This window comes from Molossus molossus, unplaced genomic scaffold (genome assembly GCF_014108415.1).
Source record: "Molossus molossus isolate mMolMol1 unplaced genomic scaffold, mMolMol1.p scaffold_m16_p_11, whole genome shotgun sequence".
Lineage (NCBI taxonomy): Eukaryota > Metazoa > Chordata > Mammalia > Chiroptera > Molossidae > Molossus > Molossus molossus.
The window spans coordinates 102,458,285-102,478,035 of NW_023425346.1; the positions used below are offsets into that span (position 1 = coordinate 102,458,285).

Genomic DNA, 19,751 nt, shown 5'->3' on the forward strand with positions numbered 1-19,751 from the left:
AGAGATAGAAACATAGATGAGAGAGCAACCTTGATCAGCTGCCTCCTGCATGTCCCCCACCGGGGACTGAGCTCGCAACCCGGGCATGTGCCCTGACCTAGAATCCAACTGGTGACCTTTGGGTACACTGAGCCATACCGGCCGGGTAGCCACTTACATTCTTGAAGGGGAAGGTTAAAGAAGAAAAAAGTGAGCATAGAAACAACAACAAAACCTGTGTCCTAGGAAACCAAACAGGTGTTAAGACCTGGGTGGCGAGTGACCTGTCCAGAGCGCTGCCTACAGGGGACGCCGAGGGGCGGAGCGGGAGGCTGCCCGGGCCCGGCCCGGCCCCGCCCCTCGACAGGGCAGACCCCGCCCCTCGAGGCCCCGCCCCCGGCCCCGCCCCCAGCCGCTGTGCGCGCGCTGGCCGGGCAGCATGGCGGCGGCGGCGGGCGCCCCTCCGCCGGCTTCACCGCAGCCGCCTCCGCCGCCGCCGCCGGAGGAGTCGTCGGACAGCGAGCCCGAGGCGGAGCCCGGCTCCCCGCAGAAGCTCATCCGCAAGGTGTCCACGTCGGGCCAGATCCGCCAGAAGGTGAGACGCGGCAGCGGCCCGGGCGCGCGCCCCTCACGCCGAGGCAGCCCCGTGAGGCCCGCGGCTCGGCCGGAGCAGCCGCCCAGGCCCGGCCCAGGGTCCAGCGGCCCCGGCCGAGCGCGCTCCGCGGGCTAACGGGCTGGGCTCCCGGCCACGCGCCCGGGCTGAGCGCGCTTCCCCGCGGGGCGGCGGCGGCGGGGACCCCGGGCTGGAGCGCAGGTGGGCGCCGGGGCCCGGGGCGCCCGTCGCGATGGGCTGAGAGGAAGCCCCGCGCCGCCGGCCCGGGAGGACACTGAGGCCTCGGGGCGGGGGGCGGAGGGCGAGCGCCCCAGGGGGGGGGGCTCCCGGCTGCGCCCCGCAGGCGTGCGCTCCTGAGCTCGGGGTGCGCCCTTTCTGAGCGCGGTCGGGTCACTTCCCGCTGGGCGCTCTGCAGACTCGCCAGCTGGGTCCAGGTGCGGGCTCTCCACTCGCGGGCGTTTTCCTGCCCGACGGGGCAGGGGTGCGCGTGTGACCGGCTCCCTCCTCCTCGGGGCCGGGGCTCATCCGCTGGGCAGCTAGCTCTCCGTGGAGAACTCCAGCCGCCGATTCTAGCTGCAGAAAGACGCATTTCCTTTCTGCAGGGCGCGAGTGGCACCCTTTGTTTTCCCGTCGCGGTGCCCGGTGGAAACGGCTGCGGGTTTTGCTCTGGGAGAATCCGGCGGGCGGCCGGACAGGTGGCCGAGGGCCGGCTGGGCCGTGGGCACCGCGCAGACCCGCCTGGCACAGGCTCTCTTCCCTGCTGCAGTGCGCTTCCCCCGGCCAGCCGAGGTCGGCTGTGGCTTTTACCGTGGGAGCCGGCTCTTCGCCTGCTTCTGCGGGCTGGGACCCGCGAGGGGCAGCCCTGACCCCGCCCGTGCCACGGCAGGTGTCTTGTGAGGTGCTCTAGGCATCCAGCAGACGGGTCTTGCGGACCCCTTCTTTTGTTCCAGGTATAACAGTGATCATTAGAACGATCGCCGTCCTTCAGTGCTCGTCCTTCAGTGCTCGCAGTGTGCCAGGCACTGTTCTTGGGGTGACTTCACAGCACTTGCCCCGGGCGAGCTTCTTTTGGATGGGCGATACCTCGTTGGGTGTTAACTGCCATCCCCATCCCCGTCTTAGGAATTGGAAACCGAGGTAGAGCACTTAGTGGCTTGCCCAGGGTATCGCAGGTAGTAAGTGTGGATCTGGATCGGAACCATGGTCAGGATACCAAGACGGAATCTCCACCCAGGGGACCCAGTCTGTAGGACATGGACACCTGTGTACCTGACTGTATGACACGGTAAGTGCTGTGGCCGCCCGGAGGGCGGAGAATCCAGTTACCTCGGAGGCAGGCACAAAGAGCCCTCTAAGGTACAGTCCTGAGGGAAAGAATTTGCCAGGCTAGGTGGGGAAGGAAGGGCCTTCCACAGAGTTTATTATTGTATCTAAAAGTTTGGGCACATCTGGGAATGGTCAGAAGGTAAATGCATCAGGTTGAGAGGAATTAGAGGCTGGAAAGGTAGATTTAAAAAAAAATTAAAACACAGTATTTATTTTTTAATCCTCATTGGAGACTATTTTTTTTCTGTTTATCTTTAGATAGAGTGGAAGGGGGGCGGGCGGGGAGAAACGTGGAAACATCGATGTGAGAGAGACATATCGATTGGTTGTCTCCCGCAGGACCCCGGCCAGGGCCAGGGATGAACCGCAACCAAGGTACATGTCCATGGCCAGAATCTAACCCAAGACTCTTTGGTCCAAGGGCCGATGCTCTAACCGCTGAGCCAAACTGGCCAGGGCTGGAAAGGTAGATTTTGAAGGGCTAGCCTGGGATTTGGGTTTTTGGCATTAGGCAAGAGGGAGCCACAGAGGGTTATTCAAAGCATGGGAGTGACCAGGTCAGATATGTTTTTAGGAAGATCTCCAAGTAACCCTAACCAGTATTGATAGGAGTTGCTCTCTCCTGTTTATTGGTCCTCCAGCATGTTATGTGCCTAGTGTAGGGTAGATCATGTGATTTACAAGTATGATTAAGATTTGATCTCTCAGAGATTCCAGTGTTTGTCCAGAATTCTGTTCTTTAGGAAATGCCCCCCCCCCCCCAACAAAACAATAGTAGCTGCTATACCAGCTGTTCGGATTGCGGAGGAGTGATGGGTAGAGTGTTAAAAATACACCCTGAGGACTTGGGTTTCTGAATATAGTTACATCTGCTGTACAAATAGCTTAAGGCTGATTTTTCTTTTGGGTTGTTAGTGGTAGTCAGAATGTGGGAAATGTGAGGTTTACTGTGTGTGCAATAGCTCCTCCTCCCCTTTTTAAGCAGATAAGCTATTCAGAAAATTTCTCTGGTAAAGTAGTGCATAAGATAAATATCCAGAATGGTATGGGGTACCATTCCGGGTCTAAAAAGGAAAAGTGAACCCACTTTAGCATTTAAAACAGGGAATTCAATGCAGGGGCACACTCACATAGGTGATGAAGAACTGAGAATGCAAACAGTGGTCAGTGAGGCAACCCTGAGATGAGGCAACAAAGGGGAAACCACTGCCACCCCTAAGCTGGAGGACAAAGGGAGGAGGTGGCTTGGCTGACTCCCGGAGATGGCATAGTTGACTTCCCAGAGGCTGGAACCACCCTGAGTTGTCTGGACAGGGCTGGAGCCTTGGGGAGGACGCAGCTGCTGCTGGAGACTCACCCCATCCCTCCTCCTGCTTGGGAAACCCAGCCTGCAGGGATCAGCCCCTCCACCATTTGGAGTAGAGCAGAAGAGGAATGGAACTGAGGACAAGCTGGCCCAGGACCAGAGCTGTATGTGTGTCAAGTTTTGAAATAATAGTCCAGTAAGCTAGAGCTGTCTTAATGGAAGAAGAAAAGGAAGTATCTTATGACAGCTTCTCAAATTTGAATGTGCAGCAGACACATCCCCTGGGGATCTTGTTAAAATGCAGATTCTGGTTGAGTAGACCTGGAGAGGGGCCTGAGATTCTTCATTTCTAATCAGCTCCCAGGAGATCCTGCTGCTGCTGCTGGTCCAGGGGCTAGACTTTGAGAAACAAGACCTTATGACTATGTGTGAAGAGAAGCCTTACCAAACTCCAAACCTTGAGTTTGAAGTTCTTTTAAAACTCTTCCCCAAGTCTTCAGCGTACTGAAAGTTTGATGTGTGTAGATTTGGGATGGTGGTTTGTTAGTTTAGCATTCCATTCATGGCTGATATTTTTATATATTCCAGTTTTTCCAGCAAACAAATCATTTGTGTTTCCTAACCATAGGACACAATAATGATTCTGCAGGACTGCATAGCTAGAGTGGAGAAATGAAAATGGAGCTAATACACTGATAGATTAATTCACCAGCACATTATAAGGTATTGTGAAATTTGAGTGAAAGCAGTGTGACTCTTTGGAGCTTATCAGGTTTGGCTCAGTGTTGGAGTGGTTGGAGCGTCAGCCCTGGACCAAAGAGTCTCGGGTTTGATTCTGGTCAAGGGCACATACATTGTGGTTCGATCCCCAGTCCTGGTTGGGGTCGTGTGGGAGGCAACCAATTGATGTCTTTCTCTCTCTCCTTCCCTCTTTCTCTCTTCCTCCCTCCCTCTCCCTCTCTCTCCTTCTGTCTCCCCCTTTCTCCCTCCCACTCTGTCTGAAGATCAGAGGAAAAATATCCTTGGGTGAGGATTAAAAAATAAATAAATAAAATAAAAGTTAGGAAAGGTTAACATTTTTGGCTTTGTGCATAAAGTGCTTATATTTCTGATTTCAAATTTAGACAAAGCATTTTTCCATTGTGAAATGAAGACTAGTGGAAATTAGGTAAAGACTCCAAATTGTCAAAGACTTAAAAAATGACAGCTTTATTAAGATATAATTCACATACCACACAGTTCACTCATTTAAAGTGGTTTTTAGTATCTTCACAGTAGCACAATCATCACCACAATCAATTTTAGAACATTTTCATCACCCTGAAAAGAAAGCCCATAACCATTAGCACTCACTCCCCATTTCCTCCCAACTCTCTCAGTCTTCAGCAATTGCTAACCTACTTTCTATTGTATGGGTTTGCTGATTCTGGACATTTCATATGAGTAGAAACACGTAATAAGTGCCTTTGTGTCTGGCTTCTCACTTAGAATAATGTGTTTGAAGTTCATACATGTTGGAGCACATGTCAGTACTCTTCCCTTTTTATTGCTGAATAATATTCCATTGTATGGATATATACTACATTTTCTATTTATCAATTGATGGGTATTCGGTTATTTCCACTTTTTGGCTATTCTGGATAATGCTGCTATAAACATTTGTTGTACAAGTTTTGTGTGGACATATGTTTTATTTCTCCTAGGAGTGAATTTGCTGGGTTACCTGGTAACTCTGTGCTTAACCTTTGAGAAACTGCCAGACTGTTTTCCAAAGTGGCTACACCATTTTACATTCCTACCAGTAGTGTTTGAGGGTTCTAGTTTCTTCACATCCTCAGTTTCTGTCTTTTTGATGATAGCCATCCTCGTGGGTGTGGAGTGGTGTAAAAGGTTTTCAAAACTAGTGTGTAGTTGAATTAAATAGCCTAAACTTTGGTGTCAGGTGAAGATGATTCACATCCTGCTCTCCTGCTTATGAGACGTGGTTATGGACAAGTTTCTAAACTTCTCTTAAGACTTGGTTTCCTTATCTGTAAACAGGGTAAATATTATTTCTTGGGTTGGCAGTAGTGACAGTAATGTTACCTGTGTATTCCTGAGCCTCAGTTTCCATATCTGCAAAACAGAAATGATAATAGTTCTCAGATCCATAAAACAAAAATGATGATGACGCTTTAGTTAAATGGATAATCCATGAACATCACTTAGGATAGTGCCTTGCACATCATAAACATTCAGTAAATGGTTGCTTTTATGATTATTCTGTCTTTGTTACTCAGTTTTGTGTCTCAAAATAGTAGCCATCTCCCTGTACCCGTCCTTTTCCAGCTCACGCTGATCTGGGTGTCTCCATTTCTGTGAGCTAGAAGAGCAAATAAAAATCAGTCTGGTAGACAATTAGCAATGAAGATTTTTAAAAAAAATTGCTAGTTTATTGAATACTAGTGGAAATACCATGGACCAGGCATAATTTTTCTTATTTCACAGATCCAGTTTAACTCAGCAAACATTGGAGACCTTAGGCCCTGGCTGTGTAGCTCATTAGTTAGAGCATTGTTCTGCTACCCCAAGGTTGCAGGTTTGATCCCTGGTCAGGGCACATACAAGAGTCAACCAATGAATGTACCAGTAGGTGGAACAACAAATTAATGTTTCTTTCTCTCTTTCTTTCGCTTTCCTGTTCTCCCTCTCTCCCTTCCTCACTCTGTAAAATAAAAAAACAAAAAATACTGGAGACCTTAAAATTGTTAAGTGTTCTAGGCACTTGGGGTACCTAACTGAAGAACAGAAACACTCTTGGAGCTAATAGTCTGAAGACAAGACAGACTTTAATAAAACAATCAGACATTTAATGTGCAGTTGTGACAGCAGTGAGTGCCACACAGGAGAGGGCTGGAGTGCTTAGGGAGGCTGCAGTAGGTGAGTTTGGCTTGCTACTCAGGGAAGTATGGAAAGGGCTTCTTGAGGAAGGGGATATTTGGCTTAATCTGAAAGATGGGTAGGAAAAACTGACTTCCGGTAATGGTGGGCCAAGCGACTGACTAAGCCATTCTTCCAGGCACCATCTGCTAGTAGGAGAGAGCTAATGAGAGAATACAGAATTACAAAGCTAGGATCTGGGGAGGATATACGTCTGTGGAAGTGAGCATGACATTTGGGGCTATTTTTTACCTTAGTGTTAGTAGTAGGATCTATAGTGGGAATAGTGTTTCCTCACAATTTACCTGGAATCTTAGAATGTGACCTTGTTTGGAAAAAGGGGCTTTAAGATGTAATTAGTTAAGGATCTTGAGATGAAATCATCCAGGATTTAGAGTGGACTCTATATCTAATGTCTGGTGTCTTTATAAGAGAAAGGGGAGGGGGCTCTGGCCGGTTTGGCTCAGTGGTTAGAGCATTGGCCCTCGGACCAGTGAGTCTCAGGTTTGATTCTGGTCAAGGGAACGGACCTGGGTTGCAGTTCGTCCCCAGCCCTGATTGGGTTCTTGCGGGAGGCAACCAGTTGATGTGTCTTGCTCTCTCTCCTGATCTCTCTCTCTCTCTTTCTTCCTCCCTCCTTCTTCCCCTCCCCCCTACTCTATCTGAAGATAAAAAGAAAAATATCCTCAGGGGAGGATTTTTTTTTTTTTAAAGAAAGGGCCCAGCTGGTGTGGCTCAGTGGTTGAGCATCTACCCATGCATCAAGAGGTCCCTGGTTCGATTCCTGGTCAGGGCACATTGCCCAGGTTGTGGGCCAAAAATACCCAATGTGGGGCATGCAGGAAGTGGCCAACACAATGTTCTTTCTCATCGATGTTTCCAATTCTCTCTCCCTGTCCCTTCCTCTCTCTCTAAAATCAATAAAAGAAAAAGGAAAAAAAGAAAAAGAAAGGGGAGGGAGAGAGACACACAGGAGAAAAGAGCCAGAGATTCAAATTCTGTTGCCACAAACCAAGACCTGGTGGGGCCACTCTAAGGAGGTAATGGATGGAATCTCCCTTGGATCCTTTAGGCCCTGCTGACACCTTTATTCAGACTTAGATTTCTATCTGTGTGCATCATGTGACAACACATTTCTGTTGGCTAGGCCTCCCATTGTGTGGTCCTTCGTTACGGGGCAGCCACAGGAAATTAATATAGGGCCATATACTGACTCTGAAAGGGGAAGCTGAGAGGCTGAGCTCTGTGAGGCTGTCAGAAATGCCTTGGGGGTGGGGTGAAGCTGAGGTATCAGGGTATGCCAAAGGGCAGCAGTCCTGAGTGAAGTCCCTTAATTTGGGTTGGGATCCCAAAAGCCACTTCCAAGGAATGAGAATGAAGCAGAAGTAGACTTCCAAAGGACTGCAGTCCAGAGTGCTACTGTCTCCAGGTTTCTAACAGAAGCAACTTGAATCCTCTGTGGAAGGAGATAACATCAACCAGTCCTCCATTTATTTTCACAAGTCCTGTTGTAAATTCAGTGTTCTGGATACAATAAAAAAAAGACAAACAGGGAGGCTAGGCTACATGAGTTAAAACCAATATAAACAACAGACAGATTAATAGGGGCCCCAGATATCAGATGCAGACTTTAACTTGCATCTCAAAATCCTTAACTAATTATATCTGCAAAGACCCCATTTCCAAATAAAGAGGAGATAAAGACCAGACTGAGAATTTTGGCAGAGAACTAGAAACTAAAAAAGAACCAAATGAAAATTTTAAAACTGAAAAATGTAATAAAGCTAAATTCTGAAAGGAAGGGTAGATTAGACACAGCTGAAGAAAAAACTTAGTGGCTCAGGATACATACAGCTCAAAATACCCATAAGAAAGCCTGGAGACATTAAAATAAAAGGAAAAATTACAAGACAGGGTAGGAGTCAGTGATAATAGTGAGAAGGTCTAACTTGTGTTTGTAACTCAGAAAGAGAAGAGAGAGAAAATTGGGCAGAAATAATATTTGAAAAGATAATGCCTGAGAATTTCCCATAACTAGTAAAGGTATCATCCACAGATTCGATAACCCCTTGAGCACAAAGACGACCATACCCAGTCACCTCATAATATAACGACTGAAAACCTTGGATGAGGAGAAGGAGACTTGCAAGCATCTGGAGACAGATTACCCTCGACAGAGCAACAGATCGACAGCTGTGTTCTTAACAAAAACTGTAGGAAACAGAAGTCAATTGAAATTTAAGTTCTGGCCCTGGCCGGTTCGGCTCAGCAGTTAGAGCGTCGGCCTGCGGTCCGGAGAGACCCGGGTTCGTTCCCGCTAAGGGCACGTACCTTGGTTGCAGTTTGTCCCCGGCCCTGGTTTGGTCGTGTGGGTGGCAACCACTCGATGTGTCGCTTTCACGTCGATGTTTCTCTCTCTCTCTCTCCCTCCCACTCTATCTGAACAAAATATCAAAAAATGTCCTCGGGTGAGGATAAAAAAAAAAAAAAAAAGAAATTTAAGTTCTGAAAGAAACTGACTGCTAACCCAGAATTCTTTATTCACCGAAGAAACCCTTCAGAAATAAAGCTGAAAAAAAGACATTTTCAAATAAACAAAAACAAAATAAAAAAAATATATATGCAGACCCACACTAAAGGAATCGCTAAGGGGTTTTTGTTTGTTATGTACTGAAGGAAAATGATCTCAGGTGAAAGGTTAGAGTTGCAGGAAGGAATGAAGAGCAACAAAAAATTTATCTATGTGGTAAAGACCAAATGATATTGACTGTAAAAATTATGTCTTTTGGTTTAAAATATCTCTAGAATTACAATGTATAATAGTGTTGTATAAGTCAGAAAGGAGGTGAATGGAATAAAACTGTTTTAAATTCCTTGCATTTCCAGGAAAAAGAAAAAAGAACCATTAATGTTAGACAAGTGTCTGATATATGTAATCTGTGTGGCAACCACTAAATGATGTTAAAGACTATATGATGTTAAAGCTAAAAGGCAAGAAAACTTGAATAATAAGAAATTGTAAATCTGAAAGAAGGCAAGAAAGGAGAGAAGGGAAATTGAACAAGTGGAACAAATAGAAAGCAAATAGTAAGCTGATGGACTTAAACCTCAGTATATCAGTAATCACATTAAATATAAGTGGACTTAATGTTCCGATTAAAAGAGATTGTTAGGTAAGAAGACAAAACCTGACTAGGCTATTTAAAAGAGACATTTAAAATAAGAGAATATAAAAAAATTGAAAGTAAAAGAATGGAAAAAAATACTATGCGCACACTAACCAAAAGAAACTTGACATAGCTATTTTAATATCAGACAGAGTAGCGTTTGAAGGCAAAATATATTATTAGCGAGAAAGATATACTAATAAATGATAAGTGGTTTATTTCATATATACATATACCTGTGTGTGTGTGTGTGTGTGTGTGTGTGTATTTATTTATTTTTTAATACGCTTTTTGGTTTAAAATTTTTTTTCTGCCCTGGCTGGTTTAGCTCAGCGGTTAGAGCATTGGCCTGCGGACCAGAGAGTCCCGGGTTCAGTTCCCTCTAAGGACATGTACCTTGGTTGCAGTTTGTCCCTGCCCCAGTTGGGGTCATGTGGGTGGCAACTAGTCAATGTGTTTCTCTCACATTGATGTTTCTCTCTCTCTCTTCCCCACTCTCTCCCTCCTGCTCTAGCTGAAGATAAATGCAAAAATGTCCTTGGGTGAGGATAAAAAAAATTTTTTTTCTTTATTGATTTTAGAGAGAGAGGAAAGGAAAGGGAGAGAGAGATAGAAACACCTATGAGAAAGAACATCTATTGGCTGCCTCCTGCATGTCCCCCGCTGGGGATTTGGCCCACAACTCGGGCACGTGCCCTGACATGAATCGAACTGCTGACCTCTTGGTGTGTGGGTTGATGGCCATCTGCTGAAACACACTGACTGAGCTATTTCAGATATATTTAAAATCTGCATGCACTTGAAAATATGTAAAACAAAAATTAATACAACTGTAATGGAAATAAATCCACAGTCATAGTGGGATATTTTTAACATGCCTGTCTCAGCTGCTGTTATGATAAGCAGATAGAAAATTTTGTAAAAATATAGAAGAATTGAGTAGCATAAGTATTAAACTTGACCTAATGGACATAGATAGAACATTGTACCTAGCAATTGCAGAATCAAATTATTTTCAAATGCACAAATAATCAAATTATTTTCAAATATTTGTCAGAATTTCACTATGTACTGGCCACAAGGCAGTTCTCAACAAATTTAAAGGGGTTGAAATTATATAGATTGTGTTCTCTAATAACAGTGGAATTAAGCTAGAAATCAACAAAATGAAAATTCCTATGTATCTGGAAATTTGGAAATCAATTTTTTTTTTTTTTTATCCTCACCCGAGGATATCCTTCCATTTTTTTTTTTTTTTTTTTGTACAGATAGAGTGGGAGGGAGAGAGAGGAAGGGAGAGAGAGAGAGAAACATCGACGTGAAGGGACACATCGAGTGGCTGCCACCCGCATGACCAACCAGGGCTGGGGACAAACTGCAACCGAAGTATGTGCCCTTAGCGGGAACCGAACCCGGGTCTCTCCGGACCACAGGCCGACGCTCTAACCGCTGAGCCAAACTGGCCAGGGCTGGAAATCTATTTTTAACTAACGTATGAGTCAAAGCTAGAAAATATTTTGAATTGAATGATAGCAAAATATAACATATACAGGGTGTGGCAAATGTAGGTTTACAGTTGTGAGTATGCAAAGTAGAGTTTATTCTTGTGTTATTATTTATTAATTGTATTATTTTCCATAGGAACAATCGTAAACCTACTTTTGCCCCCCTGTATGACTAATGGAACACAGCTGAAGTTGTGTTTAGAGCTAAGTTTATTTCTTTAAATGTGTTTATATTAGAAAAGAAGACATGCTGAAAATCTGAGCTAGGCATATAGATCAGTTAGAAGAATAACACATTAAACTCAAAGAAATAAAATGGAGGAAATCATGAAAAACAGTATTACATGAAATGGAAAAAGTTAGAAAGGGCCAACAAAGGCAAAAATGGATTTGATAAAATTGACAAACTCCAGCTCTGGCCGGTTTGGCTCAGCGGTTAGAGCGTCCGCCTGCGGTCCAGAGAGACCCAGGTTCGGTTCCCGCTAAGGGCGTGTACCTTGGTTGCAGTTTGTCCCCGGTCCTGGATGGTCGTGCGGGTGGCAGCCACTCGATGTGTCCCTTTCGCATTGATGTTTCTCTCTCTCTCTCTTCCTCTCTCTCCCTCCCACTCTATCTGTACAAAAAATGGAAAAATGTCCTCGGGTGAGGATAAAAAAAAAAAAAAATTGACAAACTCCAGTAGGAGTAATTAAGAAAAAATAGATGGCAAACAATGTTAGGAATGAAAAAGGACATCATTGAAAAAGTGGACAAATTCCTAGAAAAAAAACAACTTGAAACTGACACGAGAAATAAAAGATGCAAATGTTTCATAACTATTAAAGATACTGAATTTGTAATTTAAAAATCTTCGAATAGACCCAGATGGCTTTTCCAGCGAATTCTAAGCATGTAAGGAAGAAATAACACCAGTTTTACATAAACGTTTCCAGGAAATAGTAAAAGAGGGAACACTCTGTATCTTTTTATGAGACCAACAAAACTTGCATAGTATAAAACCTGATAAGGTTATTACAAGAAAGGAAGATTACAGTCTAATATAACTAATGCATGTAGGTGAAAATTTCCTGAACAGAATATGTGATCATCTGGATCATCTCAGTAGGTGCAGAAATATTTTGATAAGATTCTACATTCATATTCAAATTGGAATGGGGAGGGTGTTAGCAAACCCTCCTTTCTGTAAAGGGCCAGATAGTGAGTATTAAAGGCTTTGTGGGACATATACATTTCCTATGGCGACTATCCAGCTCTGCATTATTGTGTGAAAGCAACCATAGAAAAGATGGGCATGGCTGTGTTCTTTACAGAAATGGGTGGGGGGCTGGATTTGCTCATGTGCTTTGCCCACTCCTGGAATAGGGGAACCTCCTTAGTCTAAAAGTGTCTACAAAAGCAGCAAACCTCATGCCTAATGGTAAATGTAGATAGCTTTCCCCATAAGATGGGAACACAAAATGGATGTCCACCATCACTATTTCAATTCAACATTTGCAGTAATGCGAGAAAAAAAATATAAGGATTGAAAAGGAAGAAAAAAGGTCATTATTTGAAGATGATAGAAGTGTTTCCTTAGATCTACAAGTATACAAATACGTTATAATAAAAGAGTATAGCAGGGTTGCTGGATTCAAGGGCAGTGTACAAAAATCTGTATTTTTGTGTGGTATAGTAAATATATTTGCTCTTGTCTCTGGTTCCTGACACGGAGCTCCTGAGTGATAGGAGTGTCTTTCCCTATTCATAAGGAGCCCCTTTTGACTACATTTGACTTTATGCTTTTGTTTTGTGGATTTATCTTTGTGTGCGCTATCTTATAATGAAAAAAGTTTGTTTTAAAGGATTAATAAAATGAAGAGGTGGTAGCTGGTCAGAGATATAAAAAGGCTCTATGGCCAGAGGGCACTTAGGTAAATCAAGGGGCTGAAAGAAAGCTGGTGTGGATAGAGTTAGCAAGAGTTCAGGCGACCTTGATTGTGCCATGAGGCTGGGAGCTGGGTAGGAGGACAGGTTAGGGAGCTCTGTAGTAGTGGGCTACTATTGCTTTAAGATTTTAAGAAGCGAGACATAACCCGATCCAGGTTGAAAATATTGCTTTGGCTGTGTTGTGGCTGCTTGAGTGGATGGTGGCTGACCCATGCGGTAAGAGATGATGGTAGCCTGGGCCAGGGTTGTGGTGGTGGAGAGCACTTGTTGGATTTGACATTGTGAGAACCCAGTGATGGTTTTGGTGTGGGTGGTGGAGAAGAAGAGGCTTGTGGTTTGCATGAGCAGCTGGGTACTGGAGCTCTTCTTTGGATAAGGAGCTGTGGTTGAGGACCATTGAGGACCAGCTCCGATTTTGCTCTCACTGAGCTCTGCTGCCTGGTATCCTGGGTCCTGTCATGCTCAACTTCACAGATGAGGGACATAGACTTGGAACAATTAGGTGACTTGCCAGTGTGCCATGAAGTCGCCCAAGTCTCATAGATTCCAGGTCGCACCTCTTCCTATTCTACCCTACCCAGCCCCTCACAGTTAATATACGGTTCCTCTGAGCCTGGGTGAGAACACTGGGACAGGGCCTGGTCCGGCTCTGGGGCCATTGGCTTTTAGGAGCGGGTGGAGGAGGAGGACCAATCAGAGAAGGAGGGAGGGTAGGGAGGGACGGTGAAGAAGGTAAGCCACTGATCTCAGCACCCAGAGCTCCATCAGCACTGTCGTTATCATGACTTTTTTATTTCCTTCTCCACTCTTTTTCTGGATATGTTTAATTTAGTTGAAGTGAAACTGTGTAAGTTTTTACTTTCATGTTACAAGCATTCCTCTATGTTATTAGAATCTCTTTTTGCTTATCCTTTGTAATGGCTGCATCTTTGCAAAGAAAGCTCTTTTTTCAATTTTTATTATAAAAATGTAAAAAATAATAGCACAGTGTACACCCAATATACCTACTACCAAGAGTCAGTAATTAATGTTTCCAAATATACCTTATCTATATTATATAACAAATAATTTGCTAAGCCTTTTGAAGGTGGTTTGTAGACATCATGATAGTGTACCCCTAAATAGCTCAGCATGCATCTCCTATACACCATTATTACTAAACTCCTAAAAATAAGGACATTTTCCTGTACAGTATTATTTACCTGAAAAGATAATTGTAATTTTTTAACTGATTTTTTTTGGGAGAAAGAGACAGAGACAAAGAGAGACAGAGACATCGATGTGAAAGCGAAGCATTGATTGGCTGCCTCCTCTGTGCACCCCACCCTAGGATCAAACCTGCAACCTGGATATGTGCCCTGACCGGGAATCAAACCCACAACCTTTTGGTGCGCAGGACAGACAATGCTCCGGCCAGCTGAGCCACACTGGCCAGGGCGTAATTGTAATGGTCTAATATCTAATATCCACATCATTTTTAGCTTTTCTCAGTTGAGCCAAAAATTTCTTTCATAGCCTTCCTTTTGGGAACTTTGTACCTGTCATAATTTATGTATTGTATTTGGTTGTTGTGTCTCTTTTGGCTCTTAACTAAGAACAGCTGCCCCCACCAACTTCTTCCTGCTCTCCCCACTTTAACACTGACTTTTTAAAGAGACAAAGGCGGTTGTCTTGTAAAATTTGTTTCTGGAGTCGTCTGATTGTTTCTTTGTGGTTCCTTTTTCATCGTTCTTCCATCCTGTGTGTTTGCTGTAAATCGAAAGAGAGGTTTGAAGATGCAGTTGTATTCAGATTGATGTTTTGAGCAAATTGAGATTTGGGATGTTCTGTCCTGTCAGCCTGCCCCTCTGCTGTGTGGTCATTGGGTTTATGTGCAGGCGCCGGATCTTTCTACCGGATCTCCCTCTTTGCAGTTAGGAAGTGATCTGTGAGATGATTCCTGGGTGCTGTGATAATATCCTTTCTCTAGCAACTGTGTACCCAGTGGTCTTCAGCATTCATACATGGTACTTGCCCGAATCACTTAATGAGAGAGTTGGCAAAATGGAGATTCTTGCCACCGCCTTTCTTTCGTTTCCTCCACATTTATCTGTTGGTACTCTTCTGTAAGTTCTTCCACTTCAGCTGGGAAGGACCACCTCCTAGAAGGGCAGGATAATTGGCCAATTTTCTGTTTAATTACCAATTTTCAAAGCAAGGATTTGGTAGATTAGTCATCCCCAATGGAGACAAATGTCAATCTCTCCCTCTCTCTTTCTCTCCTTCTCTCCCTCTCTCCCTCTCTCCCTCTCTGCCTTTCTCCCTCTCTGTCTCTCTCCCTCTCCCTATCTCTCTATCTCTGACTCAGAGGGGAGGGCGCCCCTGTAGATTCATGACTGTTTTTATTCGTTGTTTTACTATCAGTTACAGTCATTCTTTTTGATGCCCACATTGTCCCCATTTTCCCAGGAGAGCCCCCTCAAACTGGTTCTTTGGTCTTCGAGTGCTTGCTTACTGTGACACAACCTATATTTTAATCTTGTGGATGGAGACCAGAGGTGGGGTTGCAGGGCAGAGGGGACAGCTTGTGTCCTGTGGCTGAGGTGGCTGGCCCAGGGCCCACTTGTGACACTGCCCTTCTCCCTCCTGTGCCCAGGACAGGCAGTGCCCTGTGATTTCAGCACATGAGTTGGAAAGCTTTTGTCTTCTCTGCCTCTGATTTTTGCATCTCCATTTACTTTGTATTCCTTTTGGGCAGTTCCTATTACCATTGGTTAGACAGTCTGTCCCTCCACCAAGAGCTTTTCTCTCAGAGGTTTCCTGCAACATTCTGGGAGCAACTCCAGTTTGCTCTGTACACCACCAGTGACATTTTCCACAGTTACACGTTTCACTTCGCCCCTTCTACATGGGTTTGAATTCTGCTGTAGTGTGATGATGTTTGCTTCCTTTTCTAGTCATGGCCTATATCTTAGCCTGTTGTCTTTTGATTTCATCCTGTTCTCGTTTTGGTTGTTCCTGTATTTAAAATATAATACTTTTAATTTTTTAATAGAGGCAGTAATCTCCCTGTAATCTTATAATAAGAAGCACATATTTTGTAAAATGGCTTTTGTTTTCTGTAATAATTCAGATTTCTGTATGTGCTTTATGGTATATCTCCAACCTCCCACTCCCCCACTTTTAAAATCTGATGTATTGATCCTTGAGTGGCGTTTGCTGGTCTTTGGGTCTGAACTGCCATTAGCTGTGTGCTTGGCTGTCCTGTCTGAGACTGGCCACCTTGCTGAACTGCTGTTGCTCTGAGTGGGCTTCCCTGCCCTTTTGGTCTGAGTAGTGGGTTGTTTTGGGTCACCTGCCAACTACTTCTGGCTGGCTCTGCTCTTTGTCTGAAGGTGAAGGGTGCCTGGGTGGGTGGCTTTCCTAAGCCCAGTTCCTCTGGCCCCACGAGGCTGAGGTACAGCCCAGGCTCCAGGATGAACAGTGCTTTGTCCTGTAGCAAGATATAAGAGGGCCACTCTCTTTTTCTTTTGTTTTAATTTACAGTTTTAACTACTGTAAAGGTACAATGCAGTGGCATTAAGTACATTAACAATGTGTGCAACCGTCACCGCTATTTAATCCCAGAACTTTTTTATTCCCCACATGGAAACCCCTTCCCCAGTACCTGGCAGCCACCAATCTGCTTTCCATCCCTATGGGTTTGTATGTTCTGGGCATTTCATAGAAACAGAGTCACACAGTGTGTGGCCATTTGTGTCTGGCATCTTTCCCTTAGAGTGTTTTCAAGGTTCATTCATGTTGTAGCTGTGTCAGGGCTTCATTCCTTTTTTAAAAAAAATAGTTTCTTTTTTGTTTTGTTAATCCTCATCCAAAGATATTTTTTTTATTGATTTTTAGGAAGAGTGGAAGGGAGGGAGGGGGAAGGGAGAGAGAGAAACATCAATGTGAGGGAGACACAATGATTGGTTGCCTCCCACACAACCCTGACTGGAGCTGGGGATCAAACCTGCAACGCAGGCATGTGCCCTTGACCAGGAATCAAACCTGAGACCCTTTGGTCCTTGGGCCAGGGCTCTGACTGCTGAGCCAAACCGGCCAGGGCATTGCCTCATCACTTTTGTGGCCGAATAATACTCCATTGTATGGATAGGCCACATTTTGTTGATCTGTTCACCTACTGATGTATCTTTGAAATCTTCTACCCTTTGGCTATTGTGAATACAGCTGCTATGAACAAGTTATTATTTGAATGTCTGCTTTCAGTTCTTTTTGGGTATATGAAGAGGGAGTGGAATTGCAGGATAATTCTGTGTTTACTTTACTGAGGAAGCTCCAAATTGTTTTCTACAATGGCCGCACCATTTTACAGCAGTGTTTGAGGGTTCCAATTTCTCTACACTTTGCCAACACTTGTTGTTGTCTATTTGTGTGTGTGTGTGTGTGTGTGTTTTAAATTATAATTATGGCCATCTGATGGGTGTGAAGTGGTACCTCATGGTATTTATTGATTTGCATTTCCTTAATCACTAATGGCACTGAGCATCTTTTCACGTGCTCATTGGCCATTTGTGTGTTATCTTTGGAGAAATGTTTATTCCAGTCCTTTGCCCATTTTGAAATTGGATCATCTTTTTGTTGTTCAATTACAAGAGTTCTTTATATATTCTGGATACTAAACCGTTATCAGATATATGATTTGCAAATATTTTCTCCCATTCTGTGAGTTGTCATTTTATTCTCTTGAATAGTGTCCTTTGATACACAAAAGATTTAAATTTTGATGAAGTCTAGTTTATCTTTTTTCTTTTATTTTGCTTTTGGTATCATATTTAAGAAATCATTGCCAAATTCAAGGTCAAGAAGATTTACGCCTGTGTTTTCTTTGGAGAATTTTATGCTTATAGCTCTTATATTTAGTCTACGATCCATTTTGAGTTAATTTTTGTATATTGAATGAGGTAAGGGTCCAACTTCATTTGTGTGTGTGTGGATATCCAGTTGTTCCCAGCACCATTTGTTGAAGAGGACCACTTTTTTCAGCTGGATTCTGCCTCTTAAATTATATATCCTGCAGTACTTAAAACCAGCTCATGAACTGTTCAGGATTGGTTGGTAATCTTGCCCCTTTTGGAGTGGTCTCAGTAGAGTTTCTCTGGTCTGTGGGCTGATTCTCTAACCAGCCAGGGCTCAGCAGTGTTTATAAAGTGATTCTCTCTCTTTTTTTTATCCTCACCAGAGGACACTTTTTTTTTTTGTATTTATCTTCAGACAGAACGGGAGAGAGAGGAGGAAGTGAGAGAGAGAAACAATGATGTGAGAAAGACACACCGAGTGGTTACCACCCATACCATATGACCCCAGCCAGGACTGGGGACAAACTGCAACCGAAGTACATGCCCTTAGTGGAAACTGAACCCAAGACTCTCCAGTCCGCAGGCCGAAGCTCTAACTACTGAGCAAAACTGGCCAGGGCTCAGTAGAGTTTATAAAGTGATTCTCAGTAGAATCATGCTTACGTATGGTTACGAGACATTTATACATTTAAACAGTTTAAAAGGAAATATCTGCATTTCAGAATTTTTACTGCTAGAAAACTCTTAACTTTCACGTTTAAGAGGATGGATGTGATTCAGTTCTTATCATGGTTTGGAAAAATATGAAATAAATACTCATCACATTAAATCCATTTCCATTTGATAGTCTTTGATTTTGATTTCTTTGATAAACGTGGACTAGTACTCAGAAGCTGAACAAAAAGGAAGTCTGGGAAATTGTTCTTTATGCCCTTTCTGTGGTAGCTGAAAGTTTGCAAGTAAAACCCAGGTTTGTCAAGGCTGAGGTATGAATCTAATTGTCTGAGTGTATTTTTATATCTGTTAGCTTCAGCACATGTGGGTATAACCATGTGGGAAATCGATTTGGTGATGTGTATGAAAAATTCCAAGGAAGTGCATACTCTTGAGCCAGTAATTCCATTGGTGGGAACCTATCCTGAGGAAATAATCTTAGATGTGAAAAAACATAATGGACAACAGGTTTAGTGCACCATTCAATATACAAAGTTGAAAACCCAGAAACACTCCAGTTTGAGTCTTAGTGGGTTAATGACCATAGGCCGACACCTGTGGCGTGCTGGGCCTGCCCTGCGTGCTGTGCAGAGGTGGTGTGACTTCACCTTCACAGCTGCTGGATGGTCGCCACGTGGTGGCCCAGACTCCCGGCAGCCCAGGCCACACAGCGGGTGTGGTGGGGCGAAGTGCCGCTCTTGCGTCTAATGCAGGTGTGCAGGTGACTGAGGAAGGCAGTGACGTGGATGGTACTGGGAGGTGTTGGGGAAATGGAGAGGCCTTGTGTCACAGAATGCCATTCAGTGTGTGCAAAGCATGTGCATGGGAAGGAAGAGAAGGCCGTGTCTAAACTGATCTCAGGGATCGTGCTGGGCGGTGCGATTCAGATTTTTTGAATTTCTACTTTCTTACATTTTCTAAAATGAGCATTATTATTTCATACAAAACACAAGCATGCCTTGCTCCACTTGAACTGAAGGTTCCTGACAGAAAGAGTGCGTGGTGACGGGGCAGCCGAGGGTGCTGTGTTCTCTGAGTGCCCTCAGGCTGCTCTGTGGCTGTCCTAGCACACGGCTGAAACAGTTCCACTGTCGGGTCAAAGCAGATCACATTTAAGGAGCCAGATATACAAAATGGCAAACTTATAAAAACACGGGATTTACATTTCATAGCATCTTAATAAATGTATACATTCTGTGGATCATCTTAGCTGTGTTCTCCTTGTCGGAACTTTTTTTTTATCCTCACCTGAGGACATTTTTCCATTTTTTGTTCAGATAGAGTGGGAGGGAGAGAGAGGGAGAGAGAGAGAAACAGAAACAGAAACATCGACGTGAAAGGTACACAGTGAGTGGCTGCCTCCTACACAATCCAACCAGGGACAAACTGCAACCAAGGTACGTGCCCTTAGCAGGAACTGAACCCAGGTTTCTCTGGACCGCAGGCCTATGCTCTAACCGC

General features: G+C 44.3%; 1 protein-coding gene across 2 annotated transcripts in view; it reads left to right on the top strand.

Moving 5' to 3' along the window:
• The first annotated feature begins 399 nt into the window (after window positions 1–399).
• The window catches only part of DGKD (diacylglycerol kinase delta), a 110,365-nt gene continuing 91,013 nt past the window's right edge, over window positions 400–19,751 (top strand). The window contains exon 1 of one of the 2 annotated variants that reach the window (XM_036254874.1): window positions 400–574. In XM_036254874.1, the coding sequence (XP_036110767.1) occupies window positions 419–574 (156 nt within the window). In that variant the 5' untranslated portion in view covers window positions 400–418. Of the gene's footprint in view, window positions 575–1,635; window positions 1,878–19,751 lie in introns of those variants that run through there. The other variant, XM_036254877.1, reaches the window with a different exon arrangement.